Raw genomic sequence first — 18,481 nt, 5'->3', positions numbered from 1 at the left:
GCCAACTGCCCTATTTAGTCAGGTTTACTGCTGCACCAGTTTTAAGCGTAGTATGAAAACTCCTTTGAGTTTCTATGTGCAGTTGTTCTGTGTGTTCAGAAGACATTGTTTCATTGTAATCATTTACTGACTCTGGCTCTTACATTCTTCCCACCCTCTCCTAGACAATGTTCCCTAAACCTTTGGAGGAGCAGATGGGATATGTATGCTCAATTTAGTATTGGATATTTATACAGTCACTTATTCTATGTATGTTGTCCATTAGGGGGTCTGTGCTGATCATGATCTACTGCAATAAGAAATTTCACTGATGAGAGAGGAAATGCCTTAATCTATGGGCATACTTATCAGTTGTTAGAAGCAGGTTTAATAATATGTCCACATAGCTCAATAATTGAGTAGGTTCTCCCTTAGGGTCTATGAGCTAACTAGCTGTAGGTTCTTGTTTTGATGAAGGATAAGTGAAAAAAGTTTGGGAAGCCTGTAAATGCCAGAGCTGTTAGATTCCTTCTGCAAAACTGTTTCCATTGAATAGACTAGCTCATGGCAGCTGACTACATGCATAACACCTGGATAAGTTAAATCCAGGCAAACAATGGTATGGATCAGTGAGGGGCTCATGAATCCCTAAGCTTAGTTGTGGTGCTTGTGGCAGGTACTGGGGAACAGTGTCGGTCTCAGAAGTTTCCCACACTTCAATTATTTGTCCAGTACCACTCTATATACAGGCAGCCATCAGCGGACTCAGTATATTTTAACAAAGAACACAGAAGGTTGGGAGGCAGAAGAGGAGGTAGTGAGTGATAGTGGAGAAATCTGAGGAAAAGGAATGGAGAGGGTATATATGGCTGAGACACTATATACATGAACAATGTTCTCAAATGATATAAAATTATAAAAATAAAGAACAATGACTTTTAAGGAATACTCAGGCTTAACTAGTTTCAGTAGTGATTAAATCCATGGATCTGACTGTCATAAGGTTTTCAGAGGGACATCGTCTTACTATGGAGAAGAACGAAACAAGACACAAGGGTCCTTTAAGGTCTCTGATTCTATATATCCTCAGGGAACAGAAAGGAGATGCTCTCTGGAGATTATATGGGGCAAGACTAACCCTGTATCTTCCATTTGTTTTTTTGACATGAATACTAAAGAGGAATTATGAACAACGGCTTTCCCAATCTTCCTTTCTTCCCCTTTTCATACAGTTGGTTTGTTTGTTACCAATCACTATTAAACTTGGAAATCAAATATGCTTGAACAAAAAGCCTAAACAAGAAACCACATGCCATCTATATTAGATGTTTTGCTGAAAACTTATAATTATAGATTATCAACAAATCTGAAATCCCATTCCTGACCCTCTCTCCCTGTGAACATTATTGTGCTTTTCAATCCCTTTAAGGCTTATTCTAAACACAGGGTTAGAAAACTAAGTGAAGGACAGGTAGTAATCTCAATGGGCTCTATGCTTTAAAGTTTTTTCCCCCACCCATGTATATGGATGTTTGTTCTGGTTCTGGAAGCCACAGGTGTCTATGTCAATTTAACATTAGAGAACAGACGATAACTGTGTACTGTAGGTATGCAGTACCCATGGAAGTCAAAAGAAGGAGTCATATCCACTGCAACTGGTGTCACTGATAGTTGGAAGTCGACATGAGTTCCCTGGAAGAGTGGAACCAGTGACTCATTTCTCCAGACCCCAGTAAAGAATGTTTTAGCTGATGGCTTAGTAAGGATAAATTCTAAACTCTCCTACCCCTACTAGTTCACGTGCTGCAGTTAAGACACTTTACAATAAACCCCAAGGCTTCTCAGGGCTTTCTTTTTTCAAAAAGTACTGGTGTATCTTCAACAGAGGGTTGTTTGTTGTTTTTTTTTTTCCTATTTGTACTATTATAATACATAAGAGTTAGTCTGTCAATATAGTCTTGTGAAACTGAATACAACTGTTTCCTATGACAATTATGAGAAAACAGCTTGTAATTTCACCCAGGATAGAAAATGCCACCTGTAATCAAAATGAGGTGGCAAAGGTGGTACTTAACTTTTTTTCCATAAAGGCTGACAAAAGGCTCAAACCAAACAAAAACAAAAAAAAAAAAAAACAAAAAACAAAAAAACAAAAAACAAAAAAAACAAAACAAAAAAAAAAACAAGGAAAAAAGATTAAAGGAACAATTGTAAATTATGTTGCTATGAAAGGTTTGATATTGTCTCTTTTTCTTTTAAATAAATTCAGTATTTATAAGCCTTTTGAATATATGCAAATAATCAAGTAAGAACTGCAATTACAATGATTAATATTTGATGAAGTATCCAATAACAAAATCCATCCTAACTTCTGAATGAGTATGTGTGGATTGTGTCCCTACTTTACTATGGCTCTAAAACAGGAATTGTGTGTCATTAGACAAAAACTACAGTTCTCACCTAAAAGGGGATAAGACCTTGTTTATTTTGGAGCCAAATATGAATGACATGTGTTAATTTAGCTATCTCTAGACATAAACAAATGCCTAGTCACTACAAAGGGGCCCATGACACACCATCTTAGGATTTCACTACAGCCCAAGTTGGTGAAAAAAGTGAATGTATTAGTTTTCTTACAGACCAAAGGGGAAGGATTACTTACAATTGGAGGACCCAAAGGGGCGGGGGGATTTGCCACACAAGGCATGGCTCAGGAATCCAGATTCAGATTATCCAGGTACAGTCTGACAACATGGCAACAGTTTCAGGAAACATTTATAGTTAAAAGAGCAATTAATCAATAAATCTTGAGAATACATTGTTTAAAAGAATACGTAGATTACAGCTAACAGACGTTTCTGCTATAGGACTCATATGTTCTTAGCTGATGCTAGGAGTCTAATTTTCCATTAAAAAAAAAAAAAAAAAAAAAAAGAGACACCGTGACATTCTTTCCAGTGTGAAGACTGGTGATAACTAAGATATAAAGAGAAAAGCTTTCCCGTATTCATTGCTGTCTAACTTTGACTTCTGTTGCTGTGATAAACGCCATGACTAAGAAATAAGAGAGGAAAGGGTTTATTTCAGCTTAGGAATTAATCGACCACTTCAACCAGGATGAGAGTTCAAAAACCTTGAGATAGGATCTAAAGTAGAAACCATTAAGGAATTCTGCTTACTGGCTTGCTCCCTCTGATTTTTGGTGGCCAGAATTCTCAGTCACTCAGGGTCACCTGTCCTGGGCATCAATCGACATCCAAGAAAATGTCTCAATGGACACATCTGTAAGTTAGTCTGATCCAAATAACCACACAGTTGGGCTTTCCTTAGAAAATGCAGAGAGATGTGAAGTCGAACAGTGAAGCTTATTGAATTCTTTGGTGTTGACAGAGATTTGAAATATTATTTAAAAGTTTGACACATTATCTGTATGTACTTTTTCTCCAGTATGAAGTTTCTGAGGATAATTAAAGTATGAAAAATAGGTAAAGGCCTTGCTGTAAGAGTGTGTGTGTGTGTGTGTGTGTGTGTATGTATGTATGTGTGTGTGTATGTTTTTGGAGTACTAATTCTTTCATGCTAATACAGTGGCAAACTATAGCTAAACACCTGGCTATATTTTGCACATTTGTAGAGATTCTCTCAAGTGTGAATATTATGACATTCACCAAGTACTGAATGATGAATGAGATCTTCATAATACATTTTACCAGGACAAGGTTGTTCTTCAGTACCAATACTTTTGTGTTAATCTATGAAGAGCATTTAAAAGCCTTGTCTATTTGTTCACATTTGTAGTGTTTTTCCCCAGTATAAACTTTAAGGAAGTTAGAAAGTGTTGATTAGTATAGCACTTGTCACATTCTTCCCAAGGATTTGGTTTCTTTTTACTATGAATCCAATTGTGTTGAATAACCAAAAGCACACCCCTCACACTTGTAAGGTCTCTCTTGAGAATGAACTCTGTTCATTTATATTTTAAGAGTAAAGAATTTTCCAGCATATCCACTTGTATAGTGTTTCTGAACAGAAAGCACTACCTTGTGCTGAGTAAGGTTAAAAAGTTTAGTAGAAGCTTTCTCACATTTGTGGTCTTTCTTACCAGTATGATTCTTTTGATGTTTACAAAGTCCTAAGTGAGAGCAAAAGACCTTGTTACAGTCCTCACTCACAAGAGAGTGATTTCCCTCCAAGAGGCTTAAGGTTTGGAGGATAGCAAACATTTTGCCATTCCTTACATGGTTAAGAATTCTGTTCAGGATTTGTTGTGAGGTAAGGATGAATGAGTTAAAAAGCATTTCCATACCCTTCCCAGTTCTAGGGTTTTATCTAGAGTGAATACTCAGGTGGGAAACAAGTTCTAAGTGAGCACTTAAGACTTTGCCACACACTTCACACTTGTAGGGATTCTCTTGAGAATGAATCCTTTGATGTTCCTTAAGGCGAGAAGGATAGTAAAACATTTTGCCGCACTCCTCACACTTGTAGGGCTTCTCTCCAGAGTGGACTACTTTGTGTTGAGAAAGGTATGAATGAGTAGAAAAGGCCTTTCCACATTGCTCACACTTATAGGGTTTCTCTCCAGTATGAATTCTCTGGTGTCTAGAACGTCCTGAGCGAGTGCAAAAGTCCTTGCCACATTCATCACATTTGTATGGTTTCTTTCCAGAATGAATTGCTAAGTGTTCCTTAAGGATTGAAGGATAGTAAAAGGTTTTACCACATTCCTCACATTTGTAAGGTTTCTCCCCAGTGTGACCTAACTTGTGCTGAGTAAGATATGAGTGAGTGTAAAAGGCTTTGCCACATATTTCACACTTGTAAGGATTCTCTTGAGAATGAATTCTTTGATGTTCCTTAAGGCGAGAAGGATAGTAAAACATTTTTCCGCATTCTTCACACTTGTAGGGTTTTTCTCCCATATGAAATCTCTGGTGTTTAGAAAGTCCTTTGGGAGTACAAAAAACATTGCCACATATTTCACACTTGTAAGGATTCCCTTGAGAATGAACTCTTTGATGTTCCTTAAGGCGAGAAGGATAGTAAAACTTTTTGCCACACTCCTCACACCTGTAGGGCTTCTCTCCAGAGTGGACTACCTTGTGCTGAGTAAGGTATGAATGAGTAGAAAAGACTTTTCCACATACTTCACACTTGTGGGGTTTCTCTCCAGTATGAATTCTTTGGTGTCTAGAATGTCCTGAGCGAGTACAAAAATCCTTGCCACATTCATCACACCTGTATGGTTTCTTTCCAGAATGAATTACTAGGTGTTCCTTAAGGATTGAAGGATAGTAAAAGGTTTTGCCACATTCCTCACATTTGTAAGGTTTCTCCCCAGTGTGACCTAATTTGTGCTGAGTAAAGTATGAGTAAGTGTGAAAGGCTTTGCCACATATTTCACACTTGTAAGGATTCTCTTGTGAATGAATCCTTTGATGTTCCTTAAGGCGAGAAGGATAGTAAAACTTTTTGCCACATTCTTCACACTTATAGGGTTTATGTCCAGTGTGAACTATCTTGTGATGAGAAAGGTATGAATGAGTAGAAAAGGCTTTTCCACATTGCTCACACTTGTAGGGTTTCTCTCCAGTATGAATTCTCTGGTGTCTAGAACGTCCTGAGCGAGTACAGAATTCCTTGCCACATTCATCACACCTGTATGGTTTCTCTCCAGAATGAATTGCTAGGTGTTCTTTAAGGACTGAAGGATAGTAAAAGGTTTTGCCACATTCCTCACATTTGTAAGGTTTCTCCCCAGTGTGACCTAATTTGTGCTGAGTAAGGTATGAGAGAGTATAAAAGGCCTTGCCACATTCCTCACACTTATATGGTTTCTCTCCAGAATGAATTCTCAGGTGTTTAGAAAGTTGCCAGCAAGTTCTAAAGACCTTGCCACATACTTCACACTTGTAGGGTTTCTCTTGAGAATGAGTTATTTGATGCTGCTTAAGGTTCGAAGAACAGTAAAACATTTTCCCACATTCTTCACACTGATAAGGTTTCTCTCGAGTATGCCCTATTTTATGCTGAATCAGGGAAAGATGACTAGCAAAGGCTTTCCCACATTCTTCACACTTGTAGGATTTCACTTCACAATGAATGTTCATTTTAGATACTGAATGGAGTGTGCAAAAGGCATTGCCGCATTCTTCACACTTGAAGGCTTTCTCTCCTGGATGAATTCTCGGGTGTTCAGAAAGTAATGAGCAAGCACTAAAGGCCTTAACATATTCTTCATACCTGTAGGGCTTCTCTTCAGTACAAAAGCTCTGGTCTTTAGAAAGTTCTATGGGAGCACAAAAGACCTCGCTACACACTTCAATCTTAAAGAGATTCTCTTGAGAATGAATTTTCTGATGTTCTGTAAGGTGAGAAGGAAAATAAAACATTTTCCCACATTCTTCACAGTTATAAAATTTCTGTCCAGTGTGCTCTACCTCATGCTGAGCAAGATACGAATAAGTAGAAAAGGCTTTTCCACATTCTTCACACTTGTAGGGGTTTTCTCCAATACAAATTCTCCGGTAGCTAGAATTTCCTGAGCACGTACACATGACTTTGCCACATTCTTCACACTTGTAGGCTTTCTCTTCTGTATCAATTATACGGTGTTCAGAAAGTACTGAGCAAGAACCAGAAGCCTTACCACATTCTTCACACTTGTAGGCATTCTCTCCTGGATTGGTTCTCTGATGTTCAAGAAGGAGTGAGTTCCAATCACAGGCTTTGCCACAGTCTTTACATTTATATGGTTTTATATCTGGTGAGTAAAAGTTGAGATATAAATAAAGAATAAGTTTTTCATACATATTTATGTTGCTTTTGTACATGTTATAAAATTTATAATGCTTATCTTTAATATGCAGACCATTAATCATATTTATATAGGTAAATGAGGTTACAAATTCCCACACCTATGTTCACAGCAGTAAATAGAAACAATCTAAATTTCCACTGAAATAAGAAGAAGATCAAATATAACACAGAAATAATGAAATATTACTACAGTTAAATAGCAAAGAAAGTCATACCATTAATAATAATGGGAATTCTTGGGCTGGAGAGATGGCTTAGAGATTAAGAGCTGACTGACTGACTGACTGCTCTTGCAGAGGTCCTGAGTTCAAATCCCAGCAACCACATTGTGGCTCACAACCATCTGTAATGGGATCTGATGCCCTCTCCTGGTGTGTCTAAAGGCAGCTACAGTGTTTTCATATACATAAAATAAATACATAAATCTTTAAAAAATAATAATAATGGGAATTTTCTTAAGGACATTAACAGAAATGAGCCCATTAAAGATAAATTTATGATCAGGCATACATAAAAATAATTAGCTAAATACAAAAAATATTAGTGGTGATTTCTGAGGTTGAAAGAATGTAGAAATACATATTTTATATCCCAAATATAGTTATAATTTAGAAGACACAAAATATATATTGCATGACAATTAGACTCTCCATAATATCATAAGTATTATATTTCAAGAAGTCAGGAAGCTCTATGTTGTATTTTCACAAGAAAATCTGAATCATATTATGAAAAGAAAAGAAAAAAAAAAAACACTGTAATGTAGAATGCCTGCTGGAGGGACATATTAATCAAAGTCTAGATAACAAAATTAGCCTAAATTCTAAGAAAATTTGGTTAAAAGATAACATAATCTTACAATAACCAGTGAAGAAATTATATACAAGACTCATCCTAACACATGAAGTAGAAACACCTGGTTCTGTTGCTCATGGAACCAGAGCTCACTGATTTATAATCTTCCACTGTGCTAAAGTGTTTAGTATTGTATACTCTATCCACAAAAACACATAGCTTACATATAAACAAATTATTTTAAACAACCTAGACTTCCATAATGCAAAAATAAACTTGTAAATTAATGAAAAGAGAATCTTGAACCCACTCAATTCTGAAAAACAATTGGTCAACTATTAAAAACACTCTTTTGGACATATAAAGTTTCAACCTATAAAATATATCCACAACGGATATGTATTTTAAATCAGTAACACTGAGTATGTAAGAGAAAACTTTGAGAATAAATTATAATCATTATAACGTTTAAAAAAAGGATTTCAATTACTATACACGTAAGTGATGAAAAGAAATATATTTGTGATTATATTATATTATGATAGCTTCACATACATGTCTTTAAACACATGTACAACACATGTACACATTTTCAAAAGTATAAGAAACAGTCAAAATTCCGTTGACAGGCAGATTCTCAGCAAAATGACAAACTTTGTCAGTCACTGTAAACAAAAGCAGTGTCATCTGGAGGGGTAAATAAAGCTTAGATACCTAGGAAGCATCATAAAATAGATGCCTTCTGATAAAAATGAATGAATACATAAATGGAACTGCTTTGATTTCCATTACAACATAACATCTCAATGCATATGGTAGTCTGGCTTTCTGTTGGATTTCTGACCTCACTTTGTCCTCTGACCTCCCTCATTCTTACATACCTGGGTGCATGGTGGTGGCTCCTACTTGTTTCTTCTCATCTGAAGGCTCTTGTCTTTGCTCCAGAAATGTGACCAGGTATGGCTTAGAGAAAGCAAGACCTGTTTGTGGGAAAAAGGCATAAGATTGTTTGTGTGTTATTCATCTGGGAAATAACATGTCTATTCCAGGATTCTGCTATTGTGGGCATGGGGAGGATATACTGAATATCATTTCCTTCATTTATGAGAAAAAATATTAAAAATTAAGGATATGCCTTGTGCTTGTGAACATTACCACCAGAGTAAAGGATACTTTTAAGAAACAGTCAGGTTAAAAACACAAAAAAGAAAAACAATTATCTTAGTTACATCAACAATCTCCTAAGTTCTCCCTGGATGAAGGCCCATAAACCTCACTGTTGGAAAATACAAGCTCCCATGAAATTTTTTATGAAATAAATTTAATATTCACCTTGAATTAAGAATTCACTATGAGCCAGGCCTGGTGGCACTTAATACTGGCACTTGAGAGGCAGAGGCAGAAGGGTCTCTGATTTCAAGCCAGTCTGGTCTACACAGAGACAGCCAAGATAGCAGAGAGAGAGCCTGGCTCAAAGTACAAAATAAACAACAACAAACCCATACACATATGAAGTGGGTTGGCCTAATGTTGTTTGTATTTTAATGTTAATTTGGGGTCCCCAAGACGGGTTGTCCCAGGAAGTCTGCACGTAAGATGCTGAGTGACCCTGGCCACAAGTGACTTCTAATGGGTAAGTAAAGATGCTAACAGTCAACAGCTGGGTATAAGAGACATGGATGGGGTTTAAGTTTCTCAGGCTTGTGGGGAGAGGTGGATCAGAAGGAAGAAGAACATGCAGGAGAGGTGGAAGCAGAAGCTACCATGGGTTAAGGGTCAAGAGAGCGTGGCCCTGAGGGCTGCCCAGTTAAGAGTTAGGAACAGCCCAGATGGAACATCCTAAATAATAAGCAATAACTTGGGGCTATCGATAGGATAGTGGATTCTAACAGCATGGAGGGTAGGCAGCTGCCCAGCTACTGTGCTGCTTAGAGCTTATTACAAATATAAAGGCTATGCGTGTGCCTTTCATTGGGGAACTCAATATCCAAAGGCAGGGATTTTTAGATACTTTATACAACACACACACACACACACACACACACACACACACACACACACACACACACACAAAGAATTTACTGACGGAAATGATCCTCACCCAGGAACACAAGGTTGCTATAATTCTCCAGCATCACATCTCTGTACAGATTCCATTGAGCAGGGTCCAGACATTCCCACTCCTCTGCAGAGAAATCAATGGCTACATCCCTGAATGACAGCATTTCCTGAAATAAGGACAATCAATATCAGATTATAATAGTAACTAACAATATAGATACCAATAAGCATGTTGTACCTATGAATACATTCTGAGGAAGTATAGCAATAACAACATTTTGTTAATATCTAAAATAACTAGGTATCACTCTCACATTCTTTCACTTCTCCTTTTCTACCATATGTTTATCTTTCTTAAGCATGTATTCATGTGTTTACCATATTCATAATGCAGCCTTTGAAATCCTGACAACTTTATCTGCTGAGTTTTAAGAATTATAATTTGTGATTCTAATTACTATTCTCCCTTATTTAATTATTTTTACATTTTAGTGTTGGATTGCTTTCATCTCATTAAAAAAAGTTCTCAAATGGTCAATGACAGCAGTACATTATTCCTTTTGTTCCATAGCTAGATAATAGAAAATCACAGATTTACATGTTCAAAGAGGTATTCTGCTATAGGTAGACTCATCATTGTCTTTATATCAACTTTTAAATGGTCATTTCCTTGAACACTTAATGTTATTAAGTTTAAAGAGTCCGCAGTTCTTTGGCCAGGTGTTGTAATGCATGTCTTTAATTTCAGAATTTGGGAGGCAGAGGCAGGTGATCTCTATGAGTTCCAGGTGAACCTTATTTATACAGCAAGTTCTAGGGCAGCCAGCACTACATAGAACCTGTCTCAAAACAAACAAACAAAAAAACCCAACAACAACAACAACAAAAACCCAAAAAAACCAAACCGAGCCAAATATGTCTTCTAATCTTCTATGATATGTACTACAAAATGGTGACTTATACTTACCATTCTGGGCAACATTTACTATTAAGCTTCTTCTATTTAACTGTATAAGAGCACTGACTGACCAATATTTTCTGCCTCCCTTTCCTGATGGGCAAAAATCATTATTTTTCCAACTTCTGTAAGTTAAAATTCTTAAGACTCAACCTATGTTTGAGGTCATGTGATTTTTTTATCTTTCTGTATCTGAAATAATAATTTTCACTCTCTTCTATATTGACCCAAATTGTAGCATTTCATTGTTTTGTGTGACTGAAAGATTATTATAAACATGTGCACCACAAATGTCATTGTCAAAAAATCAAGTAAATTATAGAATTTAGATTGCAGCCACACTTGGACAAACTCAAAATTATAGAAAAAGAAATATAAAGTAAAATTTAAGCATTTATACCAAAGGAATTCTGAGATTAGTTTTGCAACTGAAATGAGTAAAGGGAAGCTCAAGGGTCAAGAAAACAAATATAGTAAAATAATATTTACCCTTGCTGTGGCACTAGTGATGGTAGAAAGAAACCACAGAAAAGCTTTAGAAAGTCTGTGTGGCTCTGACAACAGAAAATGGGCAACTGTGCAGAGCCTGCATCACATGAGGATGGCACTTTTGTTCTTTTTAATGACATTTGTTTAATGACATGACAGCACTTAGACAAGTGTTTAAGAATAAGAATGAGATAGTTGATTCCTCATTTCCAGTTACTTATAATTTTTTTTAGATTGACTTGTCAACATTTTCTTAATAATTCCCCTTTATAAATCCCCTGCATGGATACCATGTATCTTCATACATACAAACTACACTTAGTGGTTCAGGAAAAGCCATGATCCTTTGCTTTTCTTAAGTGGGCCTGCAAGGCAGTGTTGGGAAGATAGCCTCCAATTTCCTAGCTCCTTTCTCAGGATGTTAATCCTGCAGGGTGATGGCTCTTCTAGTCACCTGCAAGAGCTCTCTGGATTCTCGAATGAAAGACACAGATGCTAGTTATGCTAGCCAAAAAATCCTGTTTACAATGTCCTATACCTAGGCTAAAGGAAGCCTGTCCCCAGTTGGCTCTGATTGGGAAATAAAGTTGCCAATGCCCAGTGGTAGGACAGAATGAAAGAGGTACGACTTTTAGGATTCCTGGGCAAGAAATGCAGGGGAGAAGAAGACGGATTCTGTTATGAGAGTGGGTAGGGCAGACCATGCCATAACAAGGAAGCAGAGAATTAACGTTAAGAGTCTGCCGATATATAAGAACCCGGGTAAGTGGCTCCAAGGGCCACTCCCCCGATCGGGTCTGAGGTAGCAGAGATGAAATATAGATTTAAAAAAATGTTAACTAAGGAATACCAGAGGGGAGTGTGTGCTAGCCATGGGAAGGTTTGGAAGTGTCCAGCCATTGAGCTAATAAGGCATATTAAAAATAGCACTGCGTATGTGTGTCTTTAATTCTAGAATCCAGAGAGCTCCTACAGGTGGTAAGAGGTGCCATCACCCACTGAGAGCCAGAGCGGATTAACAATTCACCGCTACAGAAAGGCTTCTAATTTCTTACAAGACATTTGAAGGTCCTATACATTCTAACTCAAGATGGGTGGTCACTGTTATTCCCAAAGGCCAAATAAAAATAAGTACTATAAGGAATACAGATAGGAAACATGGATCAGACAAAGGAAAAACAAAACATCCCAAAGATGCCCTACCCATGTTAATAATCTAAAGAATTCAAACAACTAAATAAAAAGGTAAGATAATCACTCCATATGTAACAAGAATGTCGGAAACCACCATGCAATAAACTATGAGAAGCACAGTGACACAGCTGAAAATGCCATATTGAATGGCAAATAACAAAGGAGCTCCAAACACTAGAAAAAGTCTGGCAGGAGGAAGGATGCCTCAGCAAAGAGAAAGCTGCCAGAAAAGCCTGAAAAAAAGACACTAAGAACATGGAAGACCTGTGGGGAGACTCAGCAGGTAAAGGTGCTTGGAGTGCACTGTAAGGACCTCAAGTGGGTCCCTAGTAACAAGGTACAGTGTTTCTTAAATTCTGCCCTACATAAGCATAGCATGATATGTGGTCCTACATATACAAACAGATTTAATAAGGAAAGAAAATAATATACAGAAGAAAGTGAAAGAAAGGACTGGGGGGGGTGCTGAAGAGAGTGTAAAGTATTTATGGAACACTCTACATAGAATAAAAAAAGAGGACAAAATCAGAATGGTGTTACGTGTTTGTAATCTTAGTTCTTGGATGGTATAGGCAGGGATACCAGGTGTTCAAGGGCAGCCTCATCTGCATAGGGAGTTTAAAGCTAGTCTGTGAGATACGAAGAGGTCTTTTTAAAAAAAAAAAAAAAAGCAAATAAAAAAGGAAAAAAAATTACATTTTAAGAAATGTGGTTTTTAAACTTACACTGTGTAAAATAAGTGATGGAAACTAACTAAAACTTCCAACAAATGCCAGTCTAGGTAACACTGAAGAAATTCAAGAAGACTAAGCAAGCTGTGCATGCAAGAGTTCTAGCTTTCCGCCGTGGCAGCCATCTTCCAGTAACTCACCAAGATGACGAACACAAAAGGAAAGAGGAGAGGTACTCGGTATATGTTCTCTAGACCTTTTAGGAAACATGGAGTCGTTCCTTTGGCCACATACATGCGAATCTACAAGAAAGGTGATATTGTAGACATCAAGGGAATGGGCACTGTTCAAAAAGGAATGCCCCATGGCAAAACCAGAAGAGTCTACAATGTCACCCAGCATGCCGTGGGCATCATTGTAAACAAGTAAGTTAAAAGCAAGATTCTGGCCAAGGGGATCAATGTGCAGACTGAGCACATCAAGCACTCAAAGAGCAGAGACAGCTTCCTGAGGTGGGTGAAGGAGAACGATCAGAAGAAAGAGGAAGCCAAAGAGAAGGGCACCTGGGTTCAGCTGAAGCGCCCACTTTGTGAGGACTAACGGAAAGGAGCCTGAGCTGCTGGAGCCCATTCCATACAAATTCATGGCCTAATGTATACAAAGGAAATAAAGGACCTGGACTGCAAAGTGTTTTCCTTAGGTTGAAGTGTGGTGTCTTCTCCCTGAAAGAAAATGTTAAAGCAAAGTTTCATTGTCTTTGCTGTTCAGATTTTATTAATTGTTCTTCTAAATGATACTGCTTAGTGTGCAGAAAATATATTCTTGATTAGAAAATAGTAAAAAAAAAAAAAAAAAAGAAAAGAGTTCTAACAGGAGCAGGAAAACAACAGCTCCTTTACCCAGGAGGTGTGTCTGTAAAATCCTTAACAGTTTACCTCAGCAGAGATAGCAGGGAAGCTGAGGGATGCTGTGTCACACAGGGTGGAAGGAAAAGAACAAGAAAAGCATGGATACACAGACCAAGTTGGTCCCTAACAGACCTGGAGAGCAGAGAAGTCAACAGAACAAAACCGGGGCCTGCGGGAGAGGTGGACTGAGGAGAAACTTATGCATTGCAAACAGTCAAAGCAGCAGAGGGAAACTGCAAGGAGGAGGATGTCAGCAGACAGGCTTGCAAGTCACTAGTAGGATGATAAAAAGTCGCTAAACCCAGTCTCCCCCCAACTCCCTCCCTTGCAGGTTTTTTGGGTTTTTTTTGTTTGTTTGTTTTTTTTGTTTTTGTTTTTTTTTGAGGCAAGGTCTTAAAATGGACCCGGAGGTCCTGAAACTCATAATGTAGATGAGGCTGGCCTACCTTTTCCTTCCAAGTGTTGGGGTTAAAGACACATGCCACCTGACCCAGTCACTCTGGAGAAAGTAGACTCTGGTAAAAGCATCTTTATAACGTGAGAGACAAGAAACACATTTTCTACTTTCTTTACCTGTGAGATGGCGTAGGCCAGGTTGTGAAATTTAACTTCCCTTCTTTTGAATGGAGGCTGGTCCTAGACACAAGCCTGGACCAATAGAATAGAGAAAAGTAGAAGTCCGAGAACTCTTGCACACCATGAATGTGTCCCTAAAAGACATTCCTTTGTTGAAACCAAACAGTCCTGACTAACAGGAGCTTATGGGGAAGTAAAAGCTAGGTGCAAATAGAAGACTGGATTCCCAATTAGCTTCTAGCTACTAGTGACTCCCTTTTGGACACAGAATATCTATGGATTGAAGAACATGTTGCCTTAAAACCACAACAAAGTGTGAAAAAGTAGCCAACCCACAGGTCTCTGGCCCAGCTTTTGACCCCACATGGATGTCATAACATGCAGCAATCAGTAATTCTTGTTTTTAGCCAACACATCTTATAATAATATAACTTAAGAGTGCCTACTTGGAACATTGGACATGGTAGGGGAGACCATAAGTGTTATTTACTTGCAAACTAATATGCTTCTAAAATATGTATTCCAAGTAAACAACACATGTTTTGCTCTGTATGTTCGATTTACAAATCGACCAGTGGTTTTAAATATTCAGTACAATGTTACTACTTGTTCCTAAAGAAATATTAAGTGCAGCCCACCCTGTAAACAGCGGAGGCTCAGAAGCTCATGCGTTTAATTTTTATTTAGCCACCTCATAGAAGATAATAATTGTACGTCTTTGAAAAAGTCTGCCAAACCATCTGACTCATACTTTTCAACTCAAAATATGTCACTGCATTTGAGAACAACTACAGATAGACTCAAGAATGGAAATATTTATAAACCAAAAGGAGAAAATGCTAAAAATCTGTGCTTCATGTTTTTCACTCTTTGCATGTTTCTGTCTCCCATTCAAGTCTACACATATAACTTCTGTATCTTCTCTCCATGTTACCCAACATATGTCTCACAGATCACCAGAAAATGAACATCATCATCCCACAAAGTTTCCTTTTGGAGTTTTCCCAAGAACAACATGTCTAACACAACAATGGTCACTATATGTGAGTTTCTAAAATGAGTAACTCCTTCCCTCTTATCTTTACTTGCACAAACATTAGAATACAAACAAAAGAGCATTATAGGAAAAGGCAAAACTGCACATCATGGGAGTCTGAATTCCTCACCCAAAGAGGAAGAAGAAACCCACTTTAGCAGCTTACTGGTTGAATGTGACCCACAGAGAATGCAGTTGTCATTATCCACATGCAGAGCTACAATGATGTTCAGGCTAACTATAAGAAAATGTTCCACACACAGTTGAACCTGTTGTGCAAATCCTGGGCAAGTCATCCAAGCTCCATAGACAGACAGAGGAGTGTGAACACTGGAAGGCTACATTGATTGCAGTGGAAAACTGGGAAATGATGGATGTCTCAGATGGCATGGAAAGGAGTAGATTGGAAGACTCCAGGAAAGAACAGAAGAACGCACTACGAAGTCATAACAGAAATGAACTGAAATTAACAAAAGCATGTTAGTGAAAAAATATTAAATTCCAGGCCAAACAGTCAAAAGAACTTCTCCACCACATGTAGAAATTTTGAAAATCAGCAAAGTATCGGTTGGATGGGTTTCTGTCTGGTTGCTGGTGCTAAGTCAGATGACAGGGGCCATAAAATGTATTTAGCGTATCCATAAACTACTATTTTAAAATATTTTTCACAAGGCTCATTTCACCTAGGCTGACCTTAAACTTTCTAAGCAGAGTGAAACTGTGAACTCCCGATTTCCTACTTCTACCTCCCAAATTTCCAATGGCAGGGTTACACCCCAGAATATGCTGCAATTGCAGGTGCGCTTACTTAAAATTATGCCTACATGAAGGGTCTGCACATTGTAAGGGAGCATGCTCCTGCATCATCTATGCATTGTAAGAGCTTTGATGCATAAGGCAATGAAAACAGTGATGTTCCTACAGATTGGCGACATTTACTGGGAAGTATCTGTATTTTAATTATAGTTACAAAATCCACAGAAAATTCTGATACATGAGCATGGTGGTCATCCAAGACTTAAGAGAAAAAAAAATTATGCAGTGAAATTAACGAGACCCAATGTCTGTTCACCTTAATTGACTTCGATATTGTTCGAGTGGCTATTCTAGGAAAGCTTAATAACACTTGTTTTTGTTTTTTTTAATACCATGTTTTGTTTGTGACAGGTGTTTTGTGTAGCCCTGGCTGTCCTGTAACTTGCTCTGTAGGTCAGGTTGGCCTCAAACTTGGGGATCCACATGTCTCTGCCTCCCCAGTGCTGAGATTAAAGGTGTTTATCACCACCCCCATTGCTAAAAACACCAAGTTCCTCATGAGTAGACTTTTTAATGCCATAAGTCAGTTTCTAGCACATAAACACTTGGTTTGACTGACGTGAAACAAATTAGGCACACACAAGACTGTCTGAGCAGCCTACCATGTACAAACTACAGGACCCCGAGTGAACCGAAGCTCTTCAAATTCATCTTTTACTTTAAAAAAAATTTTGTTTTTGTTTATTTTATTTACATTTCAAATGTTATCCCCCTTCCCGGGTTCCCCTCCAACCCCCACCTCCCATGCCACACTCCCTCCCCCCATCTTTTACTCTTTTGACACAGTATAAATACTGGGATAAAGAGTTCAAGAAGAACTGTTTAAGGAGAATCATGGAATGCAGATACCACATTTAGTGACAGTCAGTTTTAGATGTTCTACACAGTAGACAATGACAGACTAAAAGCATGGATTAGAGAGTATTGTAAGCATTCTGTCAGGTATGCGGAGCTATTTCTCTTTCCCAGAGAAACTCAAGTGGTGATCATGAAGTATTCCTATTTAAAACAGCAGTTCATAAATCTAACTGTGCTCCAAAGAAAACGAGACTATTAGCTCACACATTAATCTCCCTCGCAAAACTCTGGGTTCTTAGAAACTAGTAACTTTATAAACTTCTATCAACGCAAACTAAAAGTACTAGGTCGACTATAAAGCACAGGAGGGATCGTACCTCCACTTGGTCTAGGTGTCCTGAGAAAACTGACAACAGCAAGGAAGGTGTGGGCCAGCTAGTCCACAGCCAATCTGTAATGTGTGAGCCCACCATCACCTCCAGGTGCAGGCTGTGAGCTGACACGCTTGGCCGAGCAATCCTGGATTTTCCACACTTCCTGATTCCTGTCCTAACAATCCAGCCCCTATAACAGAAGCTCAGTGTGGACCAAGGCAGCTTCCTGTGCTCACAGAGCATTCACTTCCAGCACCAACCGCACGACCTCTCCCAGGCCCCAACAGGCTTCCAGGCGCTGTGGCCCAGCCTAGAACAGCAGGTCTCCACCAAGTCTGTTCTTCCCGCCTCGGGGCCAGCCCTCCTCCGCTTCCTCAGAGCTGGACCCGCCCAGGGTCCCTGCAACCTGCATGGGTGCGTGGCACCCTGAACCAACCTCCATGTCAGCGATGCAACCCGAATGCGGAGCAGGACCAGGGAATCGCCCAACTTTGCGAGAAAATGCACTAGTGCAGACGCAATGCGGAAGTGCCGTTTTCACAATGGCTCCTTGTGAAGCGTTACAGCGGAAGACTACACTTCCCACAGGTCTGTGCGACGAGGCGCCAGGAACTCAGGCTGGTGACTTGCTTGTTTCCTGTGTATCGCCCCCTCTGCAGGTGAGGATGGATGGGAACTGGAGCTGCCCCTGCCTTGGGACAGGCATAGGGAATTGGGCTGCTTTAAAACTCCCTGATTCAGAGAAAGGACTGGAAGAGCTTGAAGGGGCTCGAGACCACATATGAACAACAATGCCAAGCAACCAGAGCTTTCAGGGACTAAGCCACTACCCAAAGACTATACATGGACTGACCCTGGGCTCCAACCTCATAGGTAGCAATGAATAGCCTAGTAAGGGCACCAGTGGAAGGAAGCCCTGGGTCCTGCAAGACTGAACCCCAGTGAACGTGATTGTTGTGGGAGGGTGGTAATGGGGGAGAATGGGAGGGAAGCCCATCTAGAAGGGG

The 18,481-nt window shown here is 38.9% G+C and overlaps 1 protein-coding gene across 1 annotated transcript; it reads right to left on the bottom strand.

The window, feature by feature from the left end:
- Positions 1-2,440: 2,440 nt before the first annotated feature.
- On the bottom strand, positions 2,441-18,080 carry LOC116892896 (zinc finger protein 208-like). Its single transcript, XM_032894808.1, has 4 exons — positions 17,911-18,080; positions 9,695-9,821; positions 8,475-8,573; positions 2,441-6,742 (listed from the first exon to the last, which is right to left on the bottom strand). The coding sequence occupies exons 1-4, from the start codon at positions 17,914-17,916 to the stop codon at positions 4,305-4,307; spliced, it is 2,670 nt and encodes an 889-aa protein (XP_032750699.1). The 5' UTR covers positions 17,917-18,080; the 3' UTR covers positions 2,441-4,304.
- Positions 18,081-18,481: the final 401 nt, after the last annotated feature.

This window comes from Rattus rattus, chromosome 2 (assembly GCF_011064425.1).
Source record: "Rattus rattus isolate New Zealand chromosome 2, Rrattus_CSIRO_v1, whole genome shotgun sequence".
In the NCBI taxonomy this organism is placed as follows: domain Eukaryota; kingdom Metazoa; phylum Chordata; class Mammalia; order Rodentia; family Muridae; genus Rattus; species Rattus rattus.
Note: the sequence above shows the minus strand (reverse complement) of the source record. Positions and strands in the feature narration are given on the sequence as shown.

What these genes read in the sequence shown, in the direction of transcription:
- LOC116892896 (XM_032894808.1), bottom strand. An exon ending in TAGCAACCTTGTGTTCCTGG is followed by an intron (nt 8,574 to 9,694) that starts GTGAGGATCATT and finishes TCCCACAAACAG; the next exon opens with GTCTTGCTTTCTCTAAGCCA. An exon ending in AGCCACCACCATGCACCCAG is followed by an intron (nt 6,743 to 8,474) that starts GTATGTAAGAAT and finishes TTTACTCACCAG; the next exon opens with ATATAAAACCATATAAATGT.